This window comes from Bufo bufo, chromosome 2 (assembly GCF_905171765.1).
Source record: "Bufo bufo chromosome 2, aBufBuf1.1, whole genome shotgun sequence".
NCBI classification, from domain to species: domain Eukaryota; kingdom Metazoa; phylum Chordata; class Amphibia; order Anura; family Bufonidae; genus Bufo; species Bufo bufo.
The window spans coordinates 227017451-227040529 of record NC_053390.1 but is presented as its reverse complement, the minus strand read 5'-3'; the positions used below and the strand labels follow the sequence as shown (position 1 = coordinate 227040529).

Sequence of the window (23079 nt, the reverse complement as noted above, 5' to 3'; positions counted from 1 at the left end):
TATTGGGGGAAGATATTATGTCATCACACTTGATTTTTGTCATCACAATATTTATATAATAGTCAATGTCCTGTCTTGGTCTCCTTAAAGGTGGCCCTATTTCAACTTTTCACTGTGTATTCAATTACCCCTTAATTCCACAATTTTGTTCCCTGCACTGCCTATTTTTACCTGTGCTTAAAATAGGGTTGCTAGGCATGGTCCATCTATCTGTTGATAGATGTAGCATGCAACGTGCAGGCTGCGTGCAAGGTCACATTACTGACAGCCAGGGACTGTAAGTAAATGATTAAAGCCAGGTCCTCCCCAGCAGCTGATAACATGTCAGCTGTGTGAACTTCTCCCTGTCCCTGCGCTTGGCAGATGCTCCCTCACTCAGCAGAGGTGGAGAATGCAGAGTTGAAGCAGCGCACAACAGGGAAGGGAGATCTGCCATCTGCTCAGTGTATAAAGTAAAGCAACATGTGGTAAGAGAACCCCTTTGTGCTGCAGGAGATTAACCCTTTAGGGGAAGAGATCTGGTTACTGACACTTTTGGGGGGCTATTGTTAATGGCTAGTGCATGTGAGGAGCTCAATGCATTGTGGATAGTGAGGGCAGGCGGGATTAGCCTCAGGGTGAGGGCAGTGGCGGCCATCTTAACTGAATAGTGAAATTGCAGTTTTATGCAGACTGGTTGCTAAGGGCTGAATCTTATTAAATATGGGGTAAGTCAGTCTAATAGTAACTGATTCTGGAATATCATGTTATTAGTAACTACATATATGAAAATTGAAATTAGGGTCTAAATGTGACAGTTATCCTTTAAGTCTTTCTGTCATTTCTTCAGAAACTTTCTTCCACTTTCGAGTCAGATCATTATCATTTAACCAGCCTTTCTTTCTCTCCATAAACTGTTGTCAATGTTTCACATTCAGGCAGCCATCCTTTGGCATCCCTTCCTTCCTTAACACTCTCTCACATCCTTTCACTGTATCCTTGCTTTCTCGTTCTTGGACAATTCTCTTAGCAGTTTTTTCATTATGACTCCCTTTCCCCATCTACTCAGTGAATTTCCCCTAATTCACTTCCTATGGATGACAGCTAATTCTCATACAAGAAACAGGAGCCTTCTAGAGACTTCAAGGGAAAGTTATACAGATCCACATATAACAAGTAGACTGTCACGGCTGTATGTGAGCAATAAGAGTATACACAGTAAAAAGAGCTACTGACCAGACCCAAACTAGGGAGGATAAAGGGTGACCCCTGTCAGACCCTCAAAGCTCTCCCTATGCTGCTAAAGCACATGCCCGGATCCAAATGGCGGAACGAGGAATGCCCACGTACCTAAGACTGATGACCACTGTAACCTCTACAATAGTGGAAGGGGCACGGCCACCGGTGCCCTGCTAAGTATATGGAGGGAACCGTGGCCACCTCAGATCCAGTCAGAAAATAACCAGGTACACAACAATGTCTGCACACTTAGCTGAAGGTGCTGCAGCCGCAGAGAAGACGGATCCAAGGACAGCTGGCAATATCTGGAGTGCTTGCTGCAGCAGAACACAGGTCCAGTGAACTGATAGCTACAAGTGAAGATACTCAAGCAAGAGCTACAACTGAAATGAGAAATATAATCCACGCCCTACAAAAGGAGGAGGGGTGATTTAAAGGCAGGGAAATCAACCGCAGGAGGAACAGCTGGGAGGAAGGAAACAGAAAGTAAAGACTTCATCACAGGGGCGGAGAAACAGAGCAGTGAGAACTCCTCCAAACTCTAGTAGTGACATCATCACAGGGGTGGAGAAACAGAGCTGTGAGAACGTCTCAAAGCTCTGGTAGTGACAGTACCCCCCCCCTCTACGGGTGGACTCCGGACACCCAGGACCCACCTTCTCAGGATGAGCCCTATGAAATGCCCTGATGAGGCGAGTGGCTTTAATGTCCGACACCGGAACCCACATCCTCTCCTCAGGACCATAACCCTTCCAATGAACGAGGTACTGAAGAGAACCGCGGACAATGCGAGAGTCCACAATTCTGGAAACCTCAAACTCCAGATTGCCATCAACCAAAATCGGAGGAGGAGGCAAAGAGGAGGGTACCGTGGGCTGGACATATGGTTTTAAGAGAGATCTGTGAAATACATTATGTATCTTCCAAACCCGTGGAAGATCAAGACGGAAGGCCCAATAAACTTGGGACCCAATTTCCAGGAGGGAACCTTCAGTTTAATATTTCTTGTAGACAACCACACCAGATCACCCACATTCAGGTCCGGACCAGGCACACGTCTCTTATCAGCCACACGCTTATACTTCTCACTCATCTTTCTAAGATTACTCTGAATCTTTTGCCAAATGGTAGACAAAGACGAGGAAAATCTCTCCTCCTCAGGTAAACCAGAAAGAGCCCCTCCCGAGAATGTGCCAAACTGCGGATGGAACCCATATGCACCAAAGAATGGTGACTTATCAGAAGATTCCTGACGACGGTTGTTCAGAGCAAACTCAGCAAGAGGGAGAAATGAACACCAATCCTCCTGGTTCTCTGCCACAAAACAGCGCAAATATGTCTCCAGATTCTGATTGAGGCGCTCAGTCTGACCATTCGACTGCGGGTGAAAAGCAGAAGAGAAGGACAGCCGAACCCCCAGGCGAGAACAGAAAGCCTTCCAGAACCTGGACTCAAATGGCGTGCCTCTATCGGAAACAATATCAGAGGGAATGCCGTGCAATTTAACAATATGGTCGACAAAAGCTTGCGCCAACGTTTTAGCATTGGGTAAACCAGGGAAAGGTACGAAATGAGCCATCTTGCTAAAACGGTCCACCACCACCAGGATCACCGACTTCCCCGAGGAACGAGGAAGATCCGTGATAAAGTCCATGGACAGGTGTGTCCAAGGACGGGAAGGTATGGGTAACGGGAGAAGGGAACCTGAAGGCCGTGAACGAGGGACCTTAGCGCGAGCGCACGTCTCACAAGCAGCCACAAAACCCTCCACCGACTTACGAAGAGCCGGCCACCAAAATCTCCGAGCAATGAGATCTACCGTGGCTCTACTCCCGGGGTGACCAGCAAGAACCGTATCATGATGCTCCTTGAAGAGTTTGTGACGTAGCTCAGGAGGCACGAACAACTTCCCAGAAGGACAACGGGCAGGTGCCTCAGTCTGGGCAGCCTGGACCTCGGCCTCCAAATCGGAATATAGAGCAGAAACAACTACCCCCTCCGCCAAAATGGGACCCGGGTCCTCGGAGTTTCCTCCTCCCGGAAAACAGCGAGAGAGAGCATCAGCCTTCACATTTTTGATCCCAGGTCGGAATGTAACGACAAAATTGAATCTGGAGAAGAACAGAGACCATCTGGCCTTTCTCGGATTCATACGCCTGGCCGACTCCAAGTATGCTCGATTCTTATGGTCGGTAAAAACGGTGATAGGGTGCCTTGCCCCCTCCAACCAATGGCGCCATTCCTCGAAAGCCAACTTGATGGCCAACAACTCCCTATCTCCCACATCATAGTTTCTCTCTGCCGGGGAGAGTTTTTTAGAGAAAAAGGCACAGGCAGGAGAAGGGCCCTGGGACAAAACTGCACCCACACCCACCTCGGAAGCATCCACCTCAACAATAAAAGGTAAGGAAACATCGGGATGCACCAAGACGGGAGCAGACGCAAAACTCTCTTTAATCTTAGAAAAGGCTGCAAGCGCCTCCTCCGACCAAGAGGAAAAATCCGCCCCCTTTTTTGTCATGTCAGTAAGGGGTTTGACAACAGAGGAATAATTCAAAATGAACTTTCTGTAATAGTTCGCAAAACCCAGAAAGCGCATCAATGCCTTCTGATTCTCAGGAAGCTCCCACTCAAGTACAGCACGGACCTTCTCCGGATCCATGCGAAAACCAGAAGCAGAGAGGAGAAAACCCAGAAATTGAATCTCCGATACCATAAAAAGACGTTTCTCCAGCTTGGCGTACAATTTATTTTCCCGCAGAATCGGCAGAACCTGAAAAAGATGATCCTGATGGGTCTGAACATCAGGGGAAAAAATCAAAATATCATCAAGATACACCAATACAAATTTCCCCATTAAATGGTAGAAAATACTATTAACAAAATGCTGAAAGACGGCCGGAGCATTCATCAGGCCGAAAGGCATAACGAGATTCTCGAAATGCCCGTTAGGGGTATTAAAGGCCGTTTTCCATTCATCCCCCTCTCTGACCCTGACCAGGTTGTACGCGCCTCTCAAATCCAATTTGGAAAACACCTTAGCCCCAACAATTTGGTTGAAGAGGTCCGGGTTCAGAGGAAGGGGATAGGGATCGCGAATCGTGATACGGTTCAGCTCCCTAAAATCTAGGCAAGGTCTCAGAGAGCCATCTTTTTTTTTAACAAAAAAAAAACCCGCGGCCACAGGTGACTTTGAGGGACGAATATGCCCCTTATCGAGACTCTCGGAGATATAAGTTCGCATTGCGATTCTTTCCGGTTGTGAGAGATTGTAGAGGCGTGCTTTTGGCAGCTTGGCGCCGGGAATGAGGTTAATGGGACAGTCAAACTCCCGGTGAGGAGGTAGCTCCTGAACACCGCTCTCGGAAAACACGTCCGAGAAATCAGAGAGAAATGATGGCACAGTTTTAGTAGACACCTCTGCAAAAGTCGCTGTGAGACAATTCTCTCTACAAAAGTCACTCCACTCATTTATTTGCCTTCCTTGCCAATCAATAGTGGGGTTATGTCTAGTGAGCCAGGGTAACCCCAAAACTAGAGGAGAAGGCAATCCGTTAAGGACAAAACAAGATATATCCTCCACATGAGTGTCACCTACAGCTAGCCGGATATTGTGAACAATGCCCTTCAGAGATCTCTGTGAGAGTGGAGCAGAGTCAATAGCAAAAACAGGTATATCCTTTTCTAATGTGCAAACCTGAAAACCATGCATGGCTACAAATTGAGTGTCAATAAGATTGACGGCCGCTCCACTATCGACAAAAATCTCACAAGAAATGACCTTGCTCTCAAGCGCCACCCTGGCAGACAGGAGAAAACGGGAACTGCAGGTCAGAGGAAAAGCATCAATTCCTACATCAACTTTGCCCAAAGTAGCAGATGAAGCAGAACTTGATGATTTACCTTTTGAGGTTTTTCTCTTATTATCGCTCTTAGTACAGTTCAAGAATCTCCTAGACGGACAAACATTTGCCAAATGACCTATGCCCCCACAACAAAAACACATCATACTCTGAGGACTAAATCCTCTTTTATCAGGGGCATGTCGACCTAGCTGCATGGGCTCCTCCTCAGAGGGGAGCGAGACAGGATGAGGCCCCTGCACACTGAATGAGTCCGCACCATTGCCCCTAGACTGACAATGGCTGGACAGAGAGGCCTTGTTTCTTTCTCTTAGACGCCTGTCAAGGCGTACCGCCAATGGCATGGCAGACTCTAAGGACGTTGGTCTCTCATGGAAAGCAAACGCATCTTTCAATCTCTCTGAGAGACCATGACAGAACTGACTCCGGAGTGCAGCATCATTCCAACCCGAATCAGCTGCCCATCTCCGAAATTCAGAACAATAAAGCTCCGTAGACAGTTTGTTCTGGCATAAAACACGTAAGTTAGATTCGGCCAGAGCAACACGATCCGGGTCATCATATATCTGCCCCAGGGCCACGAAAAATCTTTCCACGGATCGAAGGGAGGGATCCCCTGATGGCAGCGAAAAAGCCCAAGTCTGACCATTACCCCTGAGCAGAGAGATGACAATTCTCACCCTCTGCTCCTCCTTACCAGAGGAGTGGGGACACAAGCAAAAATGGAGTTTGCATGCCTCTCTGAAGCGAACAAAATTCTCACTGCCCCCGGAGAACGTTTCCGGAAGTGAGACCTTTGGCTCGCAACAGACTCCATGAGCCGGAGCAGAGCCCAATGCTTGGAGCTGAGTCATAGATTGACGGAGATCCGCTACTTCCAAAGAAAGACCCTGCATGCGGTCAACCAGGCCAGAAAGCGGATCCATGTAAAAAAAGGACGGTTTTGGTGGATTATAATGTCACGGCTGTATGTGAGCAACAAGAGTATACACAGTAAAAAGAGCTACTGACCGGACCCAAACTAGGGAGGATAAAGGGTGACCCCTGTCAGACCCTCAAAGCTCTCCCTATGCTGCTAAAGCACATGCTCGGATCCAAATGGCGGAACGAGGCATGCCCACGTACCTAAGACTGATGACCACTGTAACCCCTACAATAGTGGAAGGGGCACGGCCACCGGTGCCCTGCTCAGTATATGGAGGGAACCGTGGCCACCTCAGATCCAGTCAGAAAATAACCAGGTACACAACAATGTCTGCACACTTAGCTGAAGGTGCTGCAGCCGCAGAGAAGACGGATCCAAGGACAGCTGGCAATATCCGGAGTGCTTGCTGCAGCAGAACACAGGTCCAGTGAACTGATAGCTACAAGAAAAGATACTCAAGCAAGAGCTACAACTGAAATGAGAAATATAATCCACGCCCTACAAAAGGAGGAGGGGTGATTTAAAGGCAGGGAAATCAACCACAGGAGGAACAGCTGGGAAGAAGGAAACAGAAAGTAAAGACTTCATCACAGGGGCGGAGAAACAGAGCAGTGAGAACTCCTCCAAACTCTAGTAGTGACATCATCACAGGGGTGGAGAAACAGAGCTGTGAGAACGTCTCAAAGCTCTGGTAGTGACATAGACAGAGAACAAATAACAACCCTTTAATCAAGAACAAAATGATTATTTTTCTCTGTCTAGTGCTGCACTATTGTCCTACCCTCACTATGGTGGACCATACCTACTGGAACCCCTTAACCAGCAGGAACTTATTTTTCCCTCATTCACTAAGGGTTTCAAGGGTTCTCATATATTCAAGTTTCAAGGGTTCTCATATATTCATTTGTTTAGGCAGACAGACCAATATAACATACAGACATAGTGTAGGTAGTACGTAGAAGCCTACACCCATACAAATTGAAACGTAGGTGCACAAAAAGTGTTAGTCTTCTTTATGTGGATTGTAGTGCTTGATGCAACCCGGGTGCTTGAGGTCGCTTACCAAAACACAATCCCAGTCTATGACTGCCAAAGTTAAGAAGTTGTGTAAAAACCCTCCCAACTTTACACTGAGCAACCAGTTAATTTATGACAAACATATAGATGATATTGCATTTAAGTAAAGACAAATGAGAATTACAGCATCATACCACCAGAGGGATCATAAACCTTACAGTTCTTTAAGCCAGAATACATGTACATGCTGTCCCATGACAGGCTGTCCCAAATAAAAGTGTAACTAAGAAATGTAGGAATAAGCTCCTTACCCTTTTGCTGTAGTGCTTGGTATTCACTGTCACTGGGGACCGTCTCCTTGCAGAGCTCCAGATGGGTGAGTGGACCCATGTTTGGTGCCAAGTTTTCTGTGGGCAAAATCAGCCTAGGTTATGTTCCATCCGCTCCTAATTGTATGTAAATTGATATGAGCAGCGTAGGGAATCAGACAAGACACAGATGGTGAGTGCAGTATCAGTAATGAATTCCAGTTTATTAAAGCATAAACAGTTTTATAAGACAGCACACATGATGGCTCTATGACATTATATGTGGTGCAGGTCATGGTTTGATACATGATAAAAGGAGCAATATATGTCTACTGGGTATACAATACTATGTTCAGAACTTAATCTTACATCCAACTACCAATGTTTTTTGGCGCTCAGAACATCTACTGCTCCTCCCTGTTAAACAAACAACTTCTCATAACTTTTATAAAAAGGTTTATATCTAAAATGAAGTCTATGAACTAAAATGGAGTCTATACATTCACATTATTGCTTATTGGTTTGTACAGGCTATTAGGAATATGTATAGCACCATATACTTATACAAGCAGAGCCCTTTCAGCACTCGGTGGATGGCGCCTTTACCTTCCAGCGGTACTACCGCATGTCTAAACTCCTTACTGCGTCCACAACTACGTGATTTCTTCTCCCACCAGCGGCACTAGTCTGATGAAGGCACGGAGGTGCCGAAACGTCACTTCGCCGCAGCAACCACCTTTTTGTACGCCAAATAAACAAGTTGCACTAAATACGACTTGGCTGGAGTCTTTGAATTTATAGCACCATATACTGTATTATTGAGTTACTTTTATTAAGGTGTCTAATTGTGGTATCCAAACTGTACGCAAATGTACACCTATTATATGATATTACTGTAAATGTAATGGTATTTTTAAATATCTGGTTATTAAATGAATTATAATTTTGGAAAAAGAATGTTCCATTACTCACTATTTTTGCATTATAATATACTCTTGCACATGGCATTATGAATATAATTCTATAAGAACAAAATGGCTGATGCAGAATGACACATTTGGTGCAGCTTTAGACCATTTCTTACTACCTATTTGCTGGCTTACTTTACAACAGAATTTGTAAAGTACATTGGTGCATCTCAAGCAATGACCCCTTTCATGTAGATCATACCCTTTTCCAGCTAAGTCATGCCCCTTTGATTGGGCGAGTCTCAAAAGTTTCTAAAACAATAAATGAAGTACAAAGCATGTACAATAATTTGTAGCAGAAATTATGCCAGAATTCAGACATTCAGATATTTGGACTAGTAAACCCATATAAATTTTTCTGGCGCCTATTGAGAAAATAAATGTATTTGGTACCTACAGTATATATTAAGTAAACGTTTTCAAATACGCATTAACCTGTATAAGAAATGCTAATGTAAAAAAGTCTAATTATATAATCATTTTCCAGACCGGCTAGGGACAATGATGACGACGATGATGAAGACAAAAAGGGAAGAGGCTGTACTCTCCAATATCAACATGCCATCCTACGGGTTCTTACACAGTTCATAGCTGAGTCTTCAGAAACTCCTGGCCAAATCAAGTACCTGCTTGGATCTGACTGGCAAGTGGACATCACAGATTTAATAACTGAATTTATCCAAATGGATGAGTCTAATGTTGTTAGTCTCAAAGGGCAGACTCTAATTGGGCAAGAAGTTGGTATGACAACTTTACAGGTAATAATAAATTACTTGGACATTGCCTACAATTTCAATAATATTAAAAATAAATCATCATACATGAATATTGCGAAATGCTTTCATATACAGATTTTTGGGCAGATTTACTAAGAATGGTGTTTCATATGTCAGTCTTATATAAAAAAAAAAAAAAGATACTGGAGTGAGATGCACCAAATTTATTAAGTGGCACAAGCTTTTTAATAAATTGCTGTATCTTCAAGCTCTCTGTGCACCAGAAATGGAAATCTACACCCACATTTTTCACTACTTTTTAAAAATGATGGGAGAACTGAAATGTCACAAACTATTCCTCAAATATGGTGAGCAACTTAATTAGCAATTTCTTATGCCACGCTTGCCATTGAGTTTTATAGTTCTCTATAGTACATGCCTACCGGTAATTCACGTATGGGTGAATGCATTAATCTGATATGCCAGAAAACTGACATTTTGACATTTTAATCCATCCTTTTCTCTTTTACAAAAGTTGCAAGGGCATGGGTGGAAGTTGTCAAGCCAAGGGAGGGACCTCCATAGCCTGACTTATTTACCAATATATGCACCAGAAAACTGGCATAAATTACACCAGAAACCTATACCAGCTCCCTTGCTGGAGTCAATTTCTTTTTCAGGCACACAGATCTCCCAACTATGTGCCAGAAAAAGAGGCTTGTGCTTAAGAAAGAGCCTCTGTCCATAATCAACTCTATTAAAACAGGCATATTGCATGGTAGGATTGGGCATGCTGAGTAAAACAATATATTTATTTCCTCTCTAAGGTTAATAACTGTGGACATATATTAATTTTTTAATTTATGTAAATTTGATATTTGGATAACTACCCTTTGAGTGTCAGGGCTGCACATCTTGTCTATCGCTGAGTTTTCATGGCAGCACCGAGGCCTGGTCTCGGCGCCTGCACAGTGGATTTGATGAGCATGTCATTTCAAGCTCATCCAATCTCATCAGATCCCCTGCTCAAATGCCAAGTGCAGTCTTGTCATTCAAAGGGGAGGCAGGCGTATAGAGAGAACAGCAGTTGTTGTGCTAGCAGTGCTCATAGCCATATGGCCAGCCTCCTGGTGCTCAAAAACCTAATTTACATAAATTGTAAAAATATATGTCTGTCTGCATGTCTAACCCTAGAGAGGGTTACTCAACATTAGAGATAAGCGAAGTTTAGAAAATTTTGATTCAGCAGCTTTGCCTAAGTGCGACAAGAAATTTGATTAGTTACAAATCAATTTGTCAAAAATAACTATAAATCAGGTAAACCCAAGCCAATCTGTCTAAAAGTACACAGTGGCCTATAATACTGACGCACAGTAACTCTACAGCAAACAGAACAGATTAACTATGAATCTGGGGGAGGAGAACAGAACTTGATCGCACATCCACAATGCTATGCTTTGATCTAACTCGCTTCTCAGTGCTATATTAAAGTGTACAGCTCCCCATACTGCATGCTGTACAAGAGGCATTAGTGTACATTTTGATCAAAAGGCATAAGCCCACTCACCACGCCAAGGTCGCATCTTTGAGTGGGACCTACTCTGACAAAAAGGCGCAGCGACAATGCGGTGACAAAGCGGCACTGCCCTAGTAGGCGGTGGGACCCAGGAGTCAAACAGCACCTCCCCACCCATGGCACTGGGTCCCACCAACCCACCAGCACAGCACCACAAAAACAAAGGCCACCACGCAGTACTGCACCATGTGAACAGTTGTCTAACACAACATGTCCATTTCTATCAGGAGCTACAGGTCAATGACTACTTATATGCAGACTTCTGTGATTAAAACCACCTGTGCCGAATGGGAGGAGTGCTGATACCAGTAATAAAGAAGAAAGATTCAAATAGTAATCTGGGGGAGGAGAACTGAACTGGATCGCACATCCACAATGCTAAGCTTTGATCTAACTCGCTTCTCAGCGCTATATTAAAGTGTACAGCCCCCCATACTGCATGCTGTACAAGAGGCATTAGTGTACAGCCCCCCATACTGCATTCTGTACAAGAGGCATTAGTGTACATTTTGATCAAAAGGCATAAGCCCACTCAAAATGCCAAGGTTTCTGCCTAGCTGTGACATCACAGCGGAATGGCTACCTGCGGATTGGCTGACTGGGTGATCTTGCGTCATGGGTGATCTTGCGTTCCCGGGCTTGTGTCCTCTACTCTTACTTTTACTTTCTAAAAAGTGCAGCCACCATTTTAGGAAAACTGATTTGTTACCATGAAGTTCAAGGAAATTTGAATTTGTTTAGAATCAAAGTTTTCCAAAGCTTTGCACCAAATTTCACTTCGGATACTTTGCTTCACTCAGTATTACTCAGCATGGTCAACACTACAGAGAACAATACCTGGTTTAATAGGGTTGATCATGGTGACAGAGGCTTTAACAATTTTGCTTCATTGTACATCAGTGTGCTTTAAAATTAATATCATCAGAGACACCCGTCTTAATAAATTCCCTTATAGGCATTATTTAAAATGTATCCCATTAACTATGTGCTGAAATATTGAGTATCATCTCACTTGTTTTATATGATGCACTGAAACCTTCCAAACATGGAAACTTCACTGGTTTTTGTATGTACTGTAATACTGTAATACTCAATGAAGACTTGTAAATGCTTACAGTCATCTAATGTTTTTTATAGATACTTTCCCCACTCTCTGATGCCATTTTGGCAGAGAAAACTGTAATGGTAGTAGATGAAAAGGTGACCATCACAGACCTTGGGATCCAGGTGGTGACAGGCCTTTCACTTTCTCTTCAGCTTAGTCCTGGAAGTAACAGGGCAATCTATGCAACTACAATAGCACAAGAGCATTTTAGTTCCCCAAAACAGGTATTCCATTTATGTTTTTTGATGCATTTTGGATTATTTACATCACATGTTATACACTGTATGATTCTTTTGTAGTATTTTTTAATCCAAAACTTTTTTGCAGGTTCATATTATGCATAAGCAATATTTATTGTTTTGCATGTTTTGCATTTTAAGTCTTAAATGGATTTTCTTGAAATAAAACACCATTCCACTGCACTTAAAAATTATCAGCTGTTTTTTTTCTTCTTCAGAGTTAAACAAGAGATTTGATCTTCAGAAAAGCTAGATGCTGTATACAAGTGCTTTCTTACCCCTGTCAGCCCCTGAAGATTTTCAGTTTTTGTGTTTCCTTTTTTCACTCCCTCTCTGCCTTCTCGGATCCCTGTATGAGGGCTTTCTTTTTTCCAGACAAGTTCTACTTTCTAATGGCAGAACTTAATATTGCTTACAATATAGTAGGAAACTGCAAAAAAGTTCCAAATGGAGTGGAATTAGAAAAAATGCAATTCTGCTATAGTTTGATAGGTTTGTTTTTTTTGCAGCTTCTGATATGGTTACCTTCATCCTACAGTTTAGTACAATTAGAACGATACCATATTTATTTAGTTTTTCTTGTGATTTGACAAAAAAAAAAAACGTTTTCTTTTTATCGCCATATTCTGAACCCCATAACTTTTTTTAAAATGATGTCTACAGAGCTGTATGAGGGCTCACGTTTTGCAGTGCAAATCTATACTTTTAATTGATGCCATTTGGAGTATGTATAGCTTTTTGATCACTTTTTATAAAAAAAAATTGGTATGGTGACACAACAAAAATAATGAATCGTCCATTTTTTGTTTTTTTCTGTTACGAAGTTAACTGTACTGATAAATACGGTTATGTTTTGGATACACAAAGCTTATGATGTTTATTTTTTATTGTTTCTTTTTATTCTAATTGTGGTGGAATTGTTTCCCCCATATATTGCAATGCATTTTGCCTTTGCCACCTGCAGGGCTCCATAGGAACTACAACTGCAATAGCATGGGTTTCCTCAGAGAAACCCATGCTATCACAGATAGTGAGCGATTCGCACAATCGCAGTGTGGGGGAGCAGTTCAGGACCAGGGAGTGAAGAGCTCCCAGGTTTTCAGCACCCAGATGCTTTGGCCACATTTGACCACGTCATCTGAGGGTTTAAATGTCTGTGATTGGTGTTATCTACGATTGCACACATTAACCCCGGATGTCTGCTGTTTAAAAACCAGACAGTCAGGAAGGGGTTAAAATCTGTCCTTGTTATAGTAAAAAGCAAATTAAAAAGTATATGTTGCTTTACTATATGGTAATCATCAAGATAAAACAAAAAGTCTATATGTTACATTATGTTCCAATTTAGCAGTGCCAAGTTACAAACAAACATTGGTATCTTGTCCATCTACCCAGACAGAGGGGAATAGGCATCATCTAATCGGCCTCTTAGGTTGCCTCCCTGCTTGTTCATACAGTTGCAAGAAAAAGTATGTGAACCCTTTGGAATTATATGGATTTCTGCACAAATTTGTCATAAAATGTGATCTGATCTTCATCTAAGTCACAACAATAGTGTCACAACTAGACAGCTGAGAAGCTCTGACAGGAGCTTTCCAGATCCTCCTCCTTGAGTTTCTTTGACTTGGTTAAGTTCCTCATCTCGTTAGTCTATCTCAGCTGTCATGCAGTTGGACTGATTGTTTCCCTTTAAGTTCCTCCCCATGATGCATTAGGTTGCGGCTTATACAACTTCCTGGAGTGTGTGTGCATGCTGTTTCTATTCCTCAGTCCTCTGCAAGATAAGTGCTGTTCCTTTATTTGTGATTTTCTGTCTGCTGGATTTTCAGGTGACCCTGACTCCCTCCGTGTCTTGTGTAGGGAGCCGGTGGTCGTGTCCCCTCACTATTGTAGGGTCTTCAGGTATTAGATAGCCGAGGTACGTGGATATGCGCCCATCCACCTTTGGGGTGTTCGCATAGGCTGAGCAATTAGGGAGAGTGGCAGGTCTCATGTAGGGGTCTCCCTTTTGTTCCTTAGTTGTGGATCCAGTGAGTCATTCATTGTATTGCACTGTCTTGTTTCCTGTACACCATCCGTGACATTATAAGCCGCCAAAACCGTCTATAGCATGGATCCGGTTTCACTTTTGGCTGAGCGCTTCCAGGGTCTTTCATTGGAGGTAGCTGATCTCCGTAAGACTTTTTCTCAGTTTCAAGTGACCGTTTCAGCTTGCGTTCATGGAGTTTGTTCTGAGCCTAAGATCTCGCTCCCGGATACGTTCTCCGGGGGGTAGTGAGTATTTTGTGCGTTTTAGAGAGGCTTGCAAACTCCATTTTCGCCTTCTTCCCCATTCCTCTGGTGATGAAGAACGGAGGGTGGGGATCATTATATCGCTGCTCAGGGGTAACGCTCAGGCTGTTCGTATTGACAGGCGTCTTAGAGAGAGAGGAGAGATCTCTCCTTCCTGTCATACTCAGTCCCGGGACAGTGCAGCGGTCTCTTTCTGTGCGCAGGGGTCTCAGTCGCTGTCAGCCCCTTCTGAGCAGGAGCCCATGCAGCTGGGGTTGATTGCCTCTGACAATAGAAGATTCAGCCCGCATGGGAGGGTTTGTTTTTGTTGTGGAGGTATAAATCATTTGGCAAATGTTTGTCCCTCTAGGAGATTCAGGCAGTCTTCTGGGAGTAATAAAGAAACAAAAAGGAAAAAATCTTTAAAAAATGTTCCGTCTGTTACTATTGGCACAGTTGAGGCGGAAATTGAAGGTTTTCCGTTTGCTTGTAGTTCCCGTATTGTCCTGCCTGCTAGGGTGGCGCTAGAGAGCAAGAGCATTTTTTGTGAGATTTTTGTGGATAGTGGAGCAGCTGTCAATCTCATTGATAATCAATTTGCAATAACTCATGGTTTCCAGGTATGCACTTTGGGAAAGAATATTCCTGTTTTTGCTATTGATTCCGCTCCACTTTCTCAGAAATCATTAAAGGGCATAGTTCACAATATTCGTTTAATTGTGAGTGATGCTCATGTTGAGGATGTGTCATGTTTCGTCCTTAGCGGTTTGCCTACTCCTCTAGTGTTGGGGCTACCCTGGCTCACTAAACATAACCCCACCATTGATTGGCAAGCGAGGCAAATAAATGGTTGGAGTGACTTTTGCAGAGAGAATTGCCTCATGACATCTGTTTCTGAGGTTTCTACTAAGACTGTACCATCTTTCCTCTCTGAATTTTCGGATGTCTTCTCTGAGAGTGGAGTTCAGGATTTGCCCCCGCACAGGGAGTACGATTGCCCTATTAATCTCATCCCAGGCGCCAAACTGCCTAAATCTCGTTTATACAATCTTTCCCAACCTGAGAGGGTCGCTATGCGTGCTTATATCTCTGAGAGTCTGAGAAAAGGACACATACGACCCTCGAAGTCACCTGTTGCCGCTGGTTTTTTATTTGTTAAGAAAAAAGATGGTTCTTTAAGACCTTGTCTGGATTTCAGGGAGCTGAACAGTATCACTATTCGTGACCCTTATCCGCTTCCTCTGATCCCGGACCTGTTTAACCAGGTTGTTGGGGCTAAAGTCTTTTCCAAATTAGACCTAAGAGGGGCATACAACCTGGTCAGGGTCAGAGAAGGAGACGAATGGAAGACGGCTTTCAATACCCCTGAGGGCCATTTTGAGAATTTGGTTATGCCTTTTGGTTTGATGAATGCCCCAGCTGTTTTTCAGCATTTCGTGAACAGCATTTTTTATCATTTAATGGGAAAATTTGTATTAGTGTATTTGGATGACATTTTAATTTTTTCTCCTGATTTCAAGACTCATAAGGAACACTTACGTCAGGTCTTGCTCATCCTGCGGGAGAATAAATTATACGCGAAACTGGAAAAATGTGTGTTTGCGGTTCCAGAAATTCAATTTCTGGGGTTTCTTCTCTCCGCTTCTGGTTTTCGCATGGACCCCGAGAAGGTCCGCGCTGTGCTTGAGTGGGAGCTTCCTGAGAATCAGAAGGCTCTGATGCGTTTTTTGGGCTTTGCCAATTATTACAGGAAATTTATTTTGAATTATTCCTCTGTTGTTAAACCACTCACTGATATGACCAGAAAGGGGGTCGATTTTTCTTCCTGGTCGGTAGAGGCGTGTAAGGCCTTTTCTAATATCAAGGAGAGTTTTGCTTCCGCTCGCATCCTGGTACAACCTGATATTTCGTTACCCTTCATAGTTGAGGTTGATGCTTCTGAGGTAGGGGTGGGTGCGGTCTTGTCTCAGGGTTCCTCTCCTGCCAAATGGCAACCATGTGCCTTTTTCTCGAAGAAACTCTCCTCCGCAGAGAGAAATTATGATGTGGGAGATAGGGAATTGTTGGCCATCAAGTTGGCTTTTGAGGAATGGCGCCATTGGCTAGAGGGAGCCAGACACTCTATTACCGTGTTTACTGACCATAAAAATCTGGCCTACTTGGAGTCAGCCAAGCGTCTGAACCCGAGACAGGCCAGATGGTCTTTGTTTTTTTCAAGGTTTAATTTTGTTGTCACGTTCCGCCCTGGGGTTAAGAATGTGAAGGCAGATGCCCTGTCACGTTGTTTTCCGGGAGGTGGGAATTTTGAAGACCCGGGTCCCATTTTGGCTGAAGGTGTGGTGGTCTCTGCTCTTTTTCCTGAATTGGAGGCAGAGGTGCAGGCAGCCCAGTCAGAGGCTCCTGATCTTTGTCCTCCTGGGAGGTTGTTTGTGCCTCTCGCTTTGAGACTCAAGATTTTTAAGGAACACCACGATACGGTCCTTGCTGGGCACCCGGGGGCAAGAGCCACACTGGATCTCATCGCTCGGAGATTCTGGTGGCCTGCGCTTCGTAAGTCGGTTGAGGGTTTTGTGGCAGCTTGCGAGACTTGCGCTCGTGCCAAAGTCCCTCATTCACGGCCATCAGGTCCTCTCCTTCCCTTACCCATTCCTTCCCGTCCTTGGACACATCTGTCCATGGACTTCATAACGGACTTGCCTCGTTCCTCGGGGAAGACTGTGATTCTGGTGGTGGTGGACCGTTTTAGCAAAATGGTGCATTTCTTCCCTTTTCCTGGTTTGCCCAATGCTAAGACGCTGGCGCAGGCATTTATTGACCACATTCTCAAATTGCATGGTATTCCTTCAGACATAGTCTCTGATAGGGGCACGCAGTTTGTTTCCAGATTCTGGAAGGCTTTCTGTTCTCGCTTGGGGGTTCGGTTGTCATTCTCTTCTGCTTTCCACCCGCAGTCGAATGGCCAGACAGAGCGCGTCAATCAGAATCTGGAGACATATCTGCGCTGTTTTGTGGCGGAGAATCAGGAGGATTGGTGTTCTTTTTTCCCCCTTGCTGAGTTTGCTTTAAATAACCGTCGTCAGGAGTCCTCTTATAAGTCACCATTTTTTGGTGCATATGGGTTTCATCCGCAGTTTGGGGCTTTCTCGGGAGAGGGGTCTTCTGGTTTACCTGATGAGGACAGATTCTCCTCGTCTTTGTCATCTATTTGGCAAAAGATTCAGGATAATCTAAAGAGCATGAGTGAGAGATATAAGCGTGTGGCAGATAAGAGACGTGTGCCTGGTCCGGACCTGAATGTTGGTGATCTGGTGTGGTTGTCTACCAAGAATATCAAATTGAAGGTTCCCTCCTGGAACTTGGGTCCTAGGTTTATTGGGCCTTACAAGATCCTGTCTGTCATCAATCCTGTTGCCTACCGTCTTGATCTTCCTCAGACTTGGAAGATCCATAATGTTTTTCATAAGTCCTTATTGAAACCTTATGTTCAACCTATTGTACCCTCGCCTTTGCCTCCTCCTCCGATTATGGTTGATGGAAATCTTGAATTTCAGGTCTCTAGGATTGTGGATTCTCGTCTTGTCCGCGGTTCCCTCCAGTACCTCGTTCATTGGGAGGGTTATGGTCCTGAGGAGAGGATGTGGGTCCCAGTGATGGACATTAAGGCCACTCGTCTCATGAGGGCTTTCCATAGGTCCCATCCTGAGAAGGTGGTCCCTGAGTGTCCGGAGTCCACTCGTAGAGGGAGGGGTACTGTCACAACTAGACAGCTGAGAAGCTCTGACAGGAGCTTTCCAGATCCTCCTCCTTGAGTTTCTTTGACTTGGTTAAGTTCCTCATCTCGTTAGTCTATCTCAGCTGTCATGCAGTTGGACTGATTGCTTCCCTTTAAGTTCCTCCCCATGATGCAATAGGTTGCGGCTTATACAACTTCCTGGAGTGTGTGTGCATGCTGTTTCTATTCCTCAGTCCTCTGCAAGATAAGTGCTGTTCCTTTATTTGTGATTTTCTGTCTGCTGGATTTTCAGGTGACCCTGACTCCCTCCGTGTCTTGTGTAGGGAGCCGGTGGTCGTGTCCCCTCACTATTGTAGGGTCTTCAGGTATTAGATAGCCGAGGTATGTGGATATGCGCCCATCCACCTTTGGGGTGTTCGCATAGGCTGAGCAATTAGGGAGAGTGGCAGGTCTCATGTAGGGGTCTCCCTTTTGTTCCTTAGTTGTGGATCCAGTGAGTCATTAATTGTATTGCATTGTCTTGTTTCCTGTACACCATCCGTGACAAATAGACAGTCACAGTCTGCTTAAACTAATAACACACAAATAATTAAATGTTACCATGTTTTTATTGAACACACCATGTAAACATTCACAGTGCAGGTGGAAAAAGTATGTGAACCCCTAGACTAATGACATCTCCAAGAGCTAATTGGAGTGAGGTGTCAGCCAACTGGAGTCCAATCAATGAAATGAGATTGGAGGTGTTGGCTACAGCTGCCCTGCCCTATAAAGAACACACACCAGTTCTGGGTTTGCTTTTCACAAGAAGCATTGTCTGATGTGAATGATGCTTCGCACAAAAGAGCTCTGAGAAGACCTACGATTAAGAATTGTTGACTTGCATAAAGCTGGAAAGGGTTATAAAAGTATCTCCAAAAGCCTATCTGTACATCAGTCCACGGTAGGACAAATTGTCTATAAATGGAGAAAGTTCAGCACTGCTGCTACTCTCCCTAGGAGTGGCCGTCCTGTAAAGATGACTGCAAGAGCACAGCGCAGACTGTTCAATGAGGTAAAAAAGAATTCTAGAGTGTCAGCTAAAGACTTACAAAAGTCTCTGGCATATGCTAACATCCCTGTTAGCAAATCTACGATACGTAAAACACTAAACAAGAATGGATTTCATGGGAGGATACCAAAGAGGAAGCCACTGCTGTCCAAAAAAAACATTGCTTCATGTTTACAGTTTGCACAAAAACACCTGGATGTTCCACAGCAGTACTGGCAAAATATTCTGTGGACAGATGAAACCAAAGTCGAGTTGTTTGGAAGAAACACACAACACTGTGTGTGGAGAATAAGAGGCACAGCACACCAACATCAAAACCTCATCCCAACTGTGAAGTGTGGTGGTGGGGGCATCATGGTTTGGGGCTGCTTTGCTGCGTCAGGGCCTGGACGGATTGCTATCATCGAAGGAAAAATGAATTCCCAAGTTTATCAAGACATTTTGCAGGAGAACTTAATGCCATCTCTCCACCAGCTGAAGTTCAACAGAAGATGGGTGTTGCAACAGGACAACGACCCAAAGCATAGAAGTAAATCAACAACAGAATGGCTTAAACAGAAGAAAATACCCCTTTCTGGAGTGGCCCAGTCAAAGTCCTGACCTCAACCCATTTGAGATGCTGTGGCATGACCTCAAGAAAGCGATTCACACCAGACATCCCAAGAATATTGCTGAATTGAAACAGTTCTGTAAAGAGGAATGGTCAAGAATTACTCCTGACTGTTGTACACATCTGATCTGCAACTACAGGAAATGCTTGGTTAAAGTTATTGCTGCCAAAGGAGGTTCAACCAGTTATTAAATCCAAGGGTTCACATACTTTTTCCACCTGCACTGTGAATGTTTACATGGTGTGTTCAATAAAAACATGGTAACATTTAATTCTTTGTGTGTTATTAGTTTAAGCAGACTGTGATTGTCTATTGTTGTGACTTAGATGAAGATCAGATCACATTTTATGACCAATTTGTGCAGAAATCCATATCATTCCAAAGGGTTCACATACTTTTTCTTGCAACTGTATATTGCTTGTAACTTTAGAGGGCCCATGTTCCCTGTTTGAATGGAGCGGCAGATATAAATTTGTATCCGCCACTCAATTCAACCCCATGGGACTGCCAGAGATGTCCAGCAGCCCCATATAGTTTGCTGGAGCTGTGGGCATGCATTAATGTCTGCTTCTACATTCAAACAGGGAGCCCAGGTCCCCATTCTAGTGATTGTCAGGGACCTCAGATACTTACATCCTATTCTGTGGATAGGTTGTCATGGGAAAGCGTAATTTTTTTTTTTAGGTCTACATGCTAGCATTCAAAAGCATGTCTTTTTACCAGTGTTTGATAGCTTATAGGACAATGAATGGTTTAAACATGTCTGAACACTGAAGTGCTTTATTAATACTTAGTTAAGTGGGGGCTCATTTTATAGAAAATGAGTGGATGTTAAAGACTATGAACACCTTTGGGGCATTTTTTTATTATTGCATTGTACTAATATGAGCTAAAAATCATTTTTTCAATTGGTCTTCATTTAAAAATGTTGAACCATTGTCTTTGTGCAGCCTTCAGTTTCTCTAGTAGCAGGATCTGAATTTTCATTCTGTCCCATCAGGCAGCTTAGCTGATGGGCTCCTTGTCTCTGGTCTCTGTTCTTATAAACACTAATTATATCGCAATTCATTATCTCATAAGATAATTTTAAGATTATGGCTAAATTGTTTATGATCTTTTAGTAATTTAGAGATAAGGTTTATTAGATGACCTGCACAAAGTGAAAGTAAAAGGTATGATTCACACAGCTAGAAAAACATGTAACCCTTTGGGACAGAATGACTGAATATTTTTAATAGAGACCAATTGAAAAAATATCCCCCAAAGGTGTATATAGCTTTTAAATGCCATTATATGACACCAGCCAGCATTTAAATGTGTAAATGTTAGGGCATAATAAAAATAATTTATGCAGAATCTAGAAAATATTTATTTAAAAAATCCTGTACAGAAGTCTAAACCTGACTATATAAAATAAAGAGAAGTTTTTATAGCTCATCATAAATCGTAAAGCGTTTTCATTTGCTATTTTATGTTCCTAAACATGAATCATTGATCAAGTATTTTGTGAAGCAATAAACAGAGCTCAGTTCCATATCTCCCAGGAACAACTTTTTATCAAAATCACAAAAATAAAATGTGAAATAGTTTATGAAACAGAAAAAAAAACTGTTGTAATTGCTACTTCCTGAAGGTTACATATGGCAATTTATAATTTCTTACAAGTAATCAGAGAAAACTTTAAATTAATATTTTTTGAAATACACAATTCTTTTCCATTTAAATATCTAACTGCAATAATTTAAGTCAGCATATAATAATGTCTTCTGACAGTCACTTTATTATTCCGCTGTTAAAGTCGAATCCATATCGCCCCAGGGACTCATTGTCTTTTTAGAACTAGTGAGGAAAAAAAAAAACATTTTATTTGCAAGAAATTTAAACTAGTGTTTTTATGTCTTAGAATTGAATTTGTGCCCTTCACCTCCCAGTAGCTTACAATTTATTACAGCATAAAATGTTCTTTATGAAAATATTTTCTTCCTTTTATCTGTTGTTTGCTGAAATTTCTATTTTCTTCTTCTCTATACAGGAAGTAGAGATCAGTTGTTGGATCCAATTTAGTGATGGTACAGTGATGCCCCTGGATATTTACGACTCAAACGACTTTTCATTGAGTGTGACATCTTTGAATGAGAAAGTTTTTTTAGTGTCTCAGGATTCTAAATCCAAATGGCCAGTTTTTTCAGCCATTGCAGAAGGACAAGGGGCTCTGGTCAAGGTAGAGCTCATGATAAGCGAGTTATGTCAGAAGTCTAAACGCAAAAGCATACTTACTGTGGGTATTGGACATATATGTGTTAAAGTTGGTCACAACAATGGAAGTGACAGTAGAAATGTGAATAACAGGAATCATTTTGAAAACCGTCCTACTGGTAGAAGACAGAAGATTTCCTTGGAAAGAGCAACACCTGACATTACTTACTTTGGTACACCATCCATGGAGAGAGACATCCAGAACATGAATAGGGCTACCACTGACCAGGCCCAAATAAGTAAGAAGAGGGAGAGAGAAAGTCTGTTAGATGATGACAGTCAACTTCCAAACATCCCTATGGATTTCACTAGTTTTCCTGCACAGGTTGATCTACCTGGTAACAATGGAGAAACAGAAGAAAATGATCTTGTTCAAAATACAAGAGGTTTAAGTGACTTGGAAATTGGAATGTATGCTTTATTAGGAGTCTTTTGTCTGGCCATACTTGTCTTTCTCATAAATTGTGTGACATTTGCACTAAAGTATAGACACAAACAGGTCCCTGTGGATGAACAAGAGGCCATGACACATTCACACGACTGGGTTGGGCTTACAAATCGGACAGAAATATTGGAAAATAATATAAATTTCCCTTTGCAGCCTGAAGAATGCATTACAGCTGTAGACAGGGGAGTAAGTAATATTGCAGAAAGTAAATATCTAATAACTTCAAATCCTTGTAAAACTGTGAATGGACAGGCATTCAGATCTGCAGAGACATCCATCAGTGAAGGGAAAGAACAGAAGGGTGAGCCTGCCACCTCTCCTACCTCTAAAAGGAAACGTGTAAAATTTACTACTTTTACCACCATTCCTTCTGATGATAGTTGCCCAAATATTAACCCCATGTTAGTAAACAATGAAGATGATATAAAGTGGGTTTGCCAAGACATAGACATGGGGGAATGCAAAGAACTCCGAAACTATATGGAAAGATTACATGAAAATGTGTGAAGAGACATCTTTTGCATCAAGGTACTTAGCCATTGTCATACAAGATTAAGTCTCACTGGATTTCAACTACCATAAAAGTCAATAAGTGCACAAACAAACTTTTTACACAGACTTTTACAGGGTAGAACACAACTAATGTAATACAAAGTCTGGTTAAAATGTGTGTATTTTATGTAATGTGTCAAGCAAAGTGCTTAAAGTGGAAGATAACAGAACAAGGGGAACCTGTTAATTCATTGTTACTCAAAAAACCAAAGGACAATGCAA

General features: G+C 42.8%; 1 protein-coding gene across 1 annotated transcript in view; it reads left to right on the top strand.

Annotated features, from left to right (window-relative positions):
- The window catches only part of TMEM132D (transmembrane protein 132D), a gene marked incomplete at its 5' end in the record, with an annotated part of 1395909 nt that extends 1373097 nt beyond the window's left edge, over positions 1 to 22812 (top strand). Inside the window, 3 exons of the mRNA XM_040419668.1 lie at positions 8787 to 9057; positions 11729 to 11920; positions 21634 to 22812. Coding sequence (XP_040275602.1) covers positions 8787 to 9057; positions 11729 to 11920; positions 21634 to 22812 — 1642 coding nt within the window. The remainder of the gene's footprint in view (positions 1 to 8786; positions 9058 to 11728; positions 11921 to 21633) is intronic.
- Between the last annotated feature and the right edge of the window lie 267 nt (positions 22813 to 23079).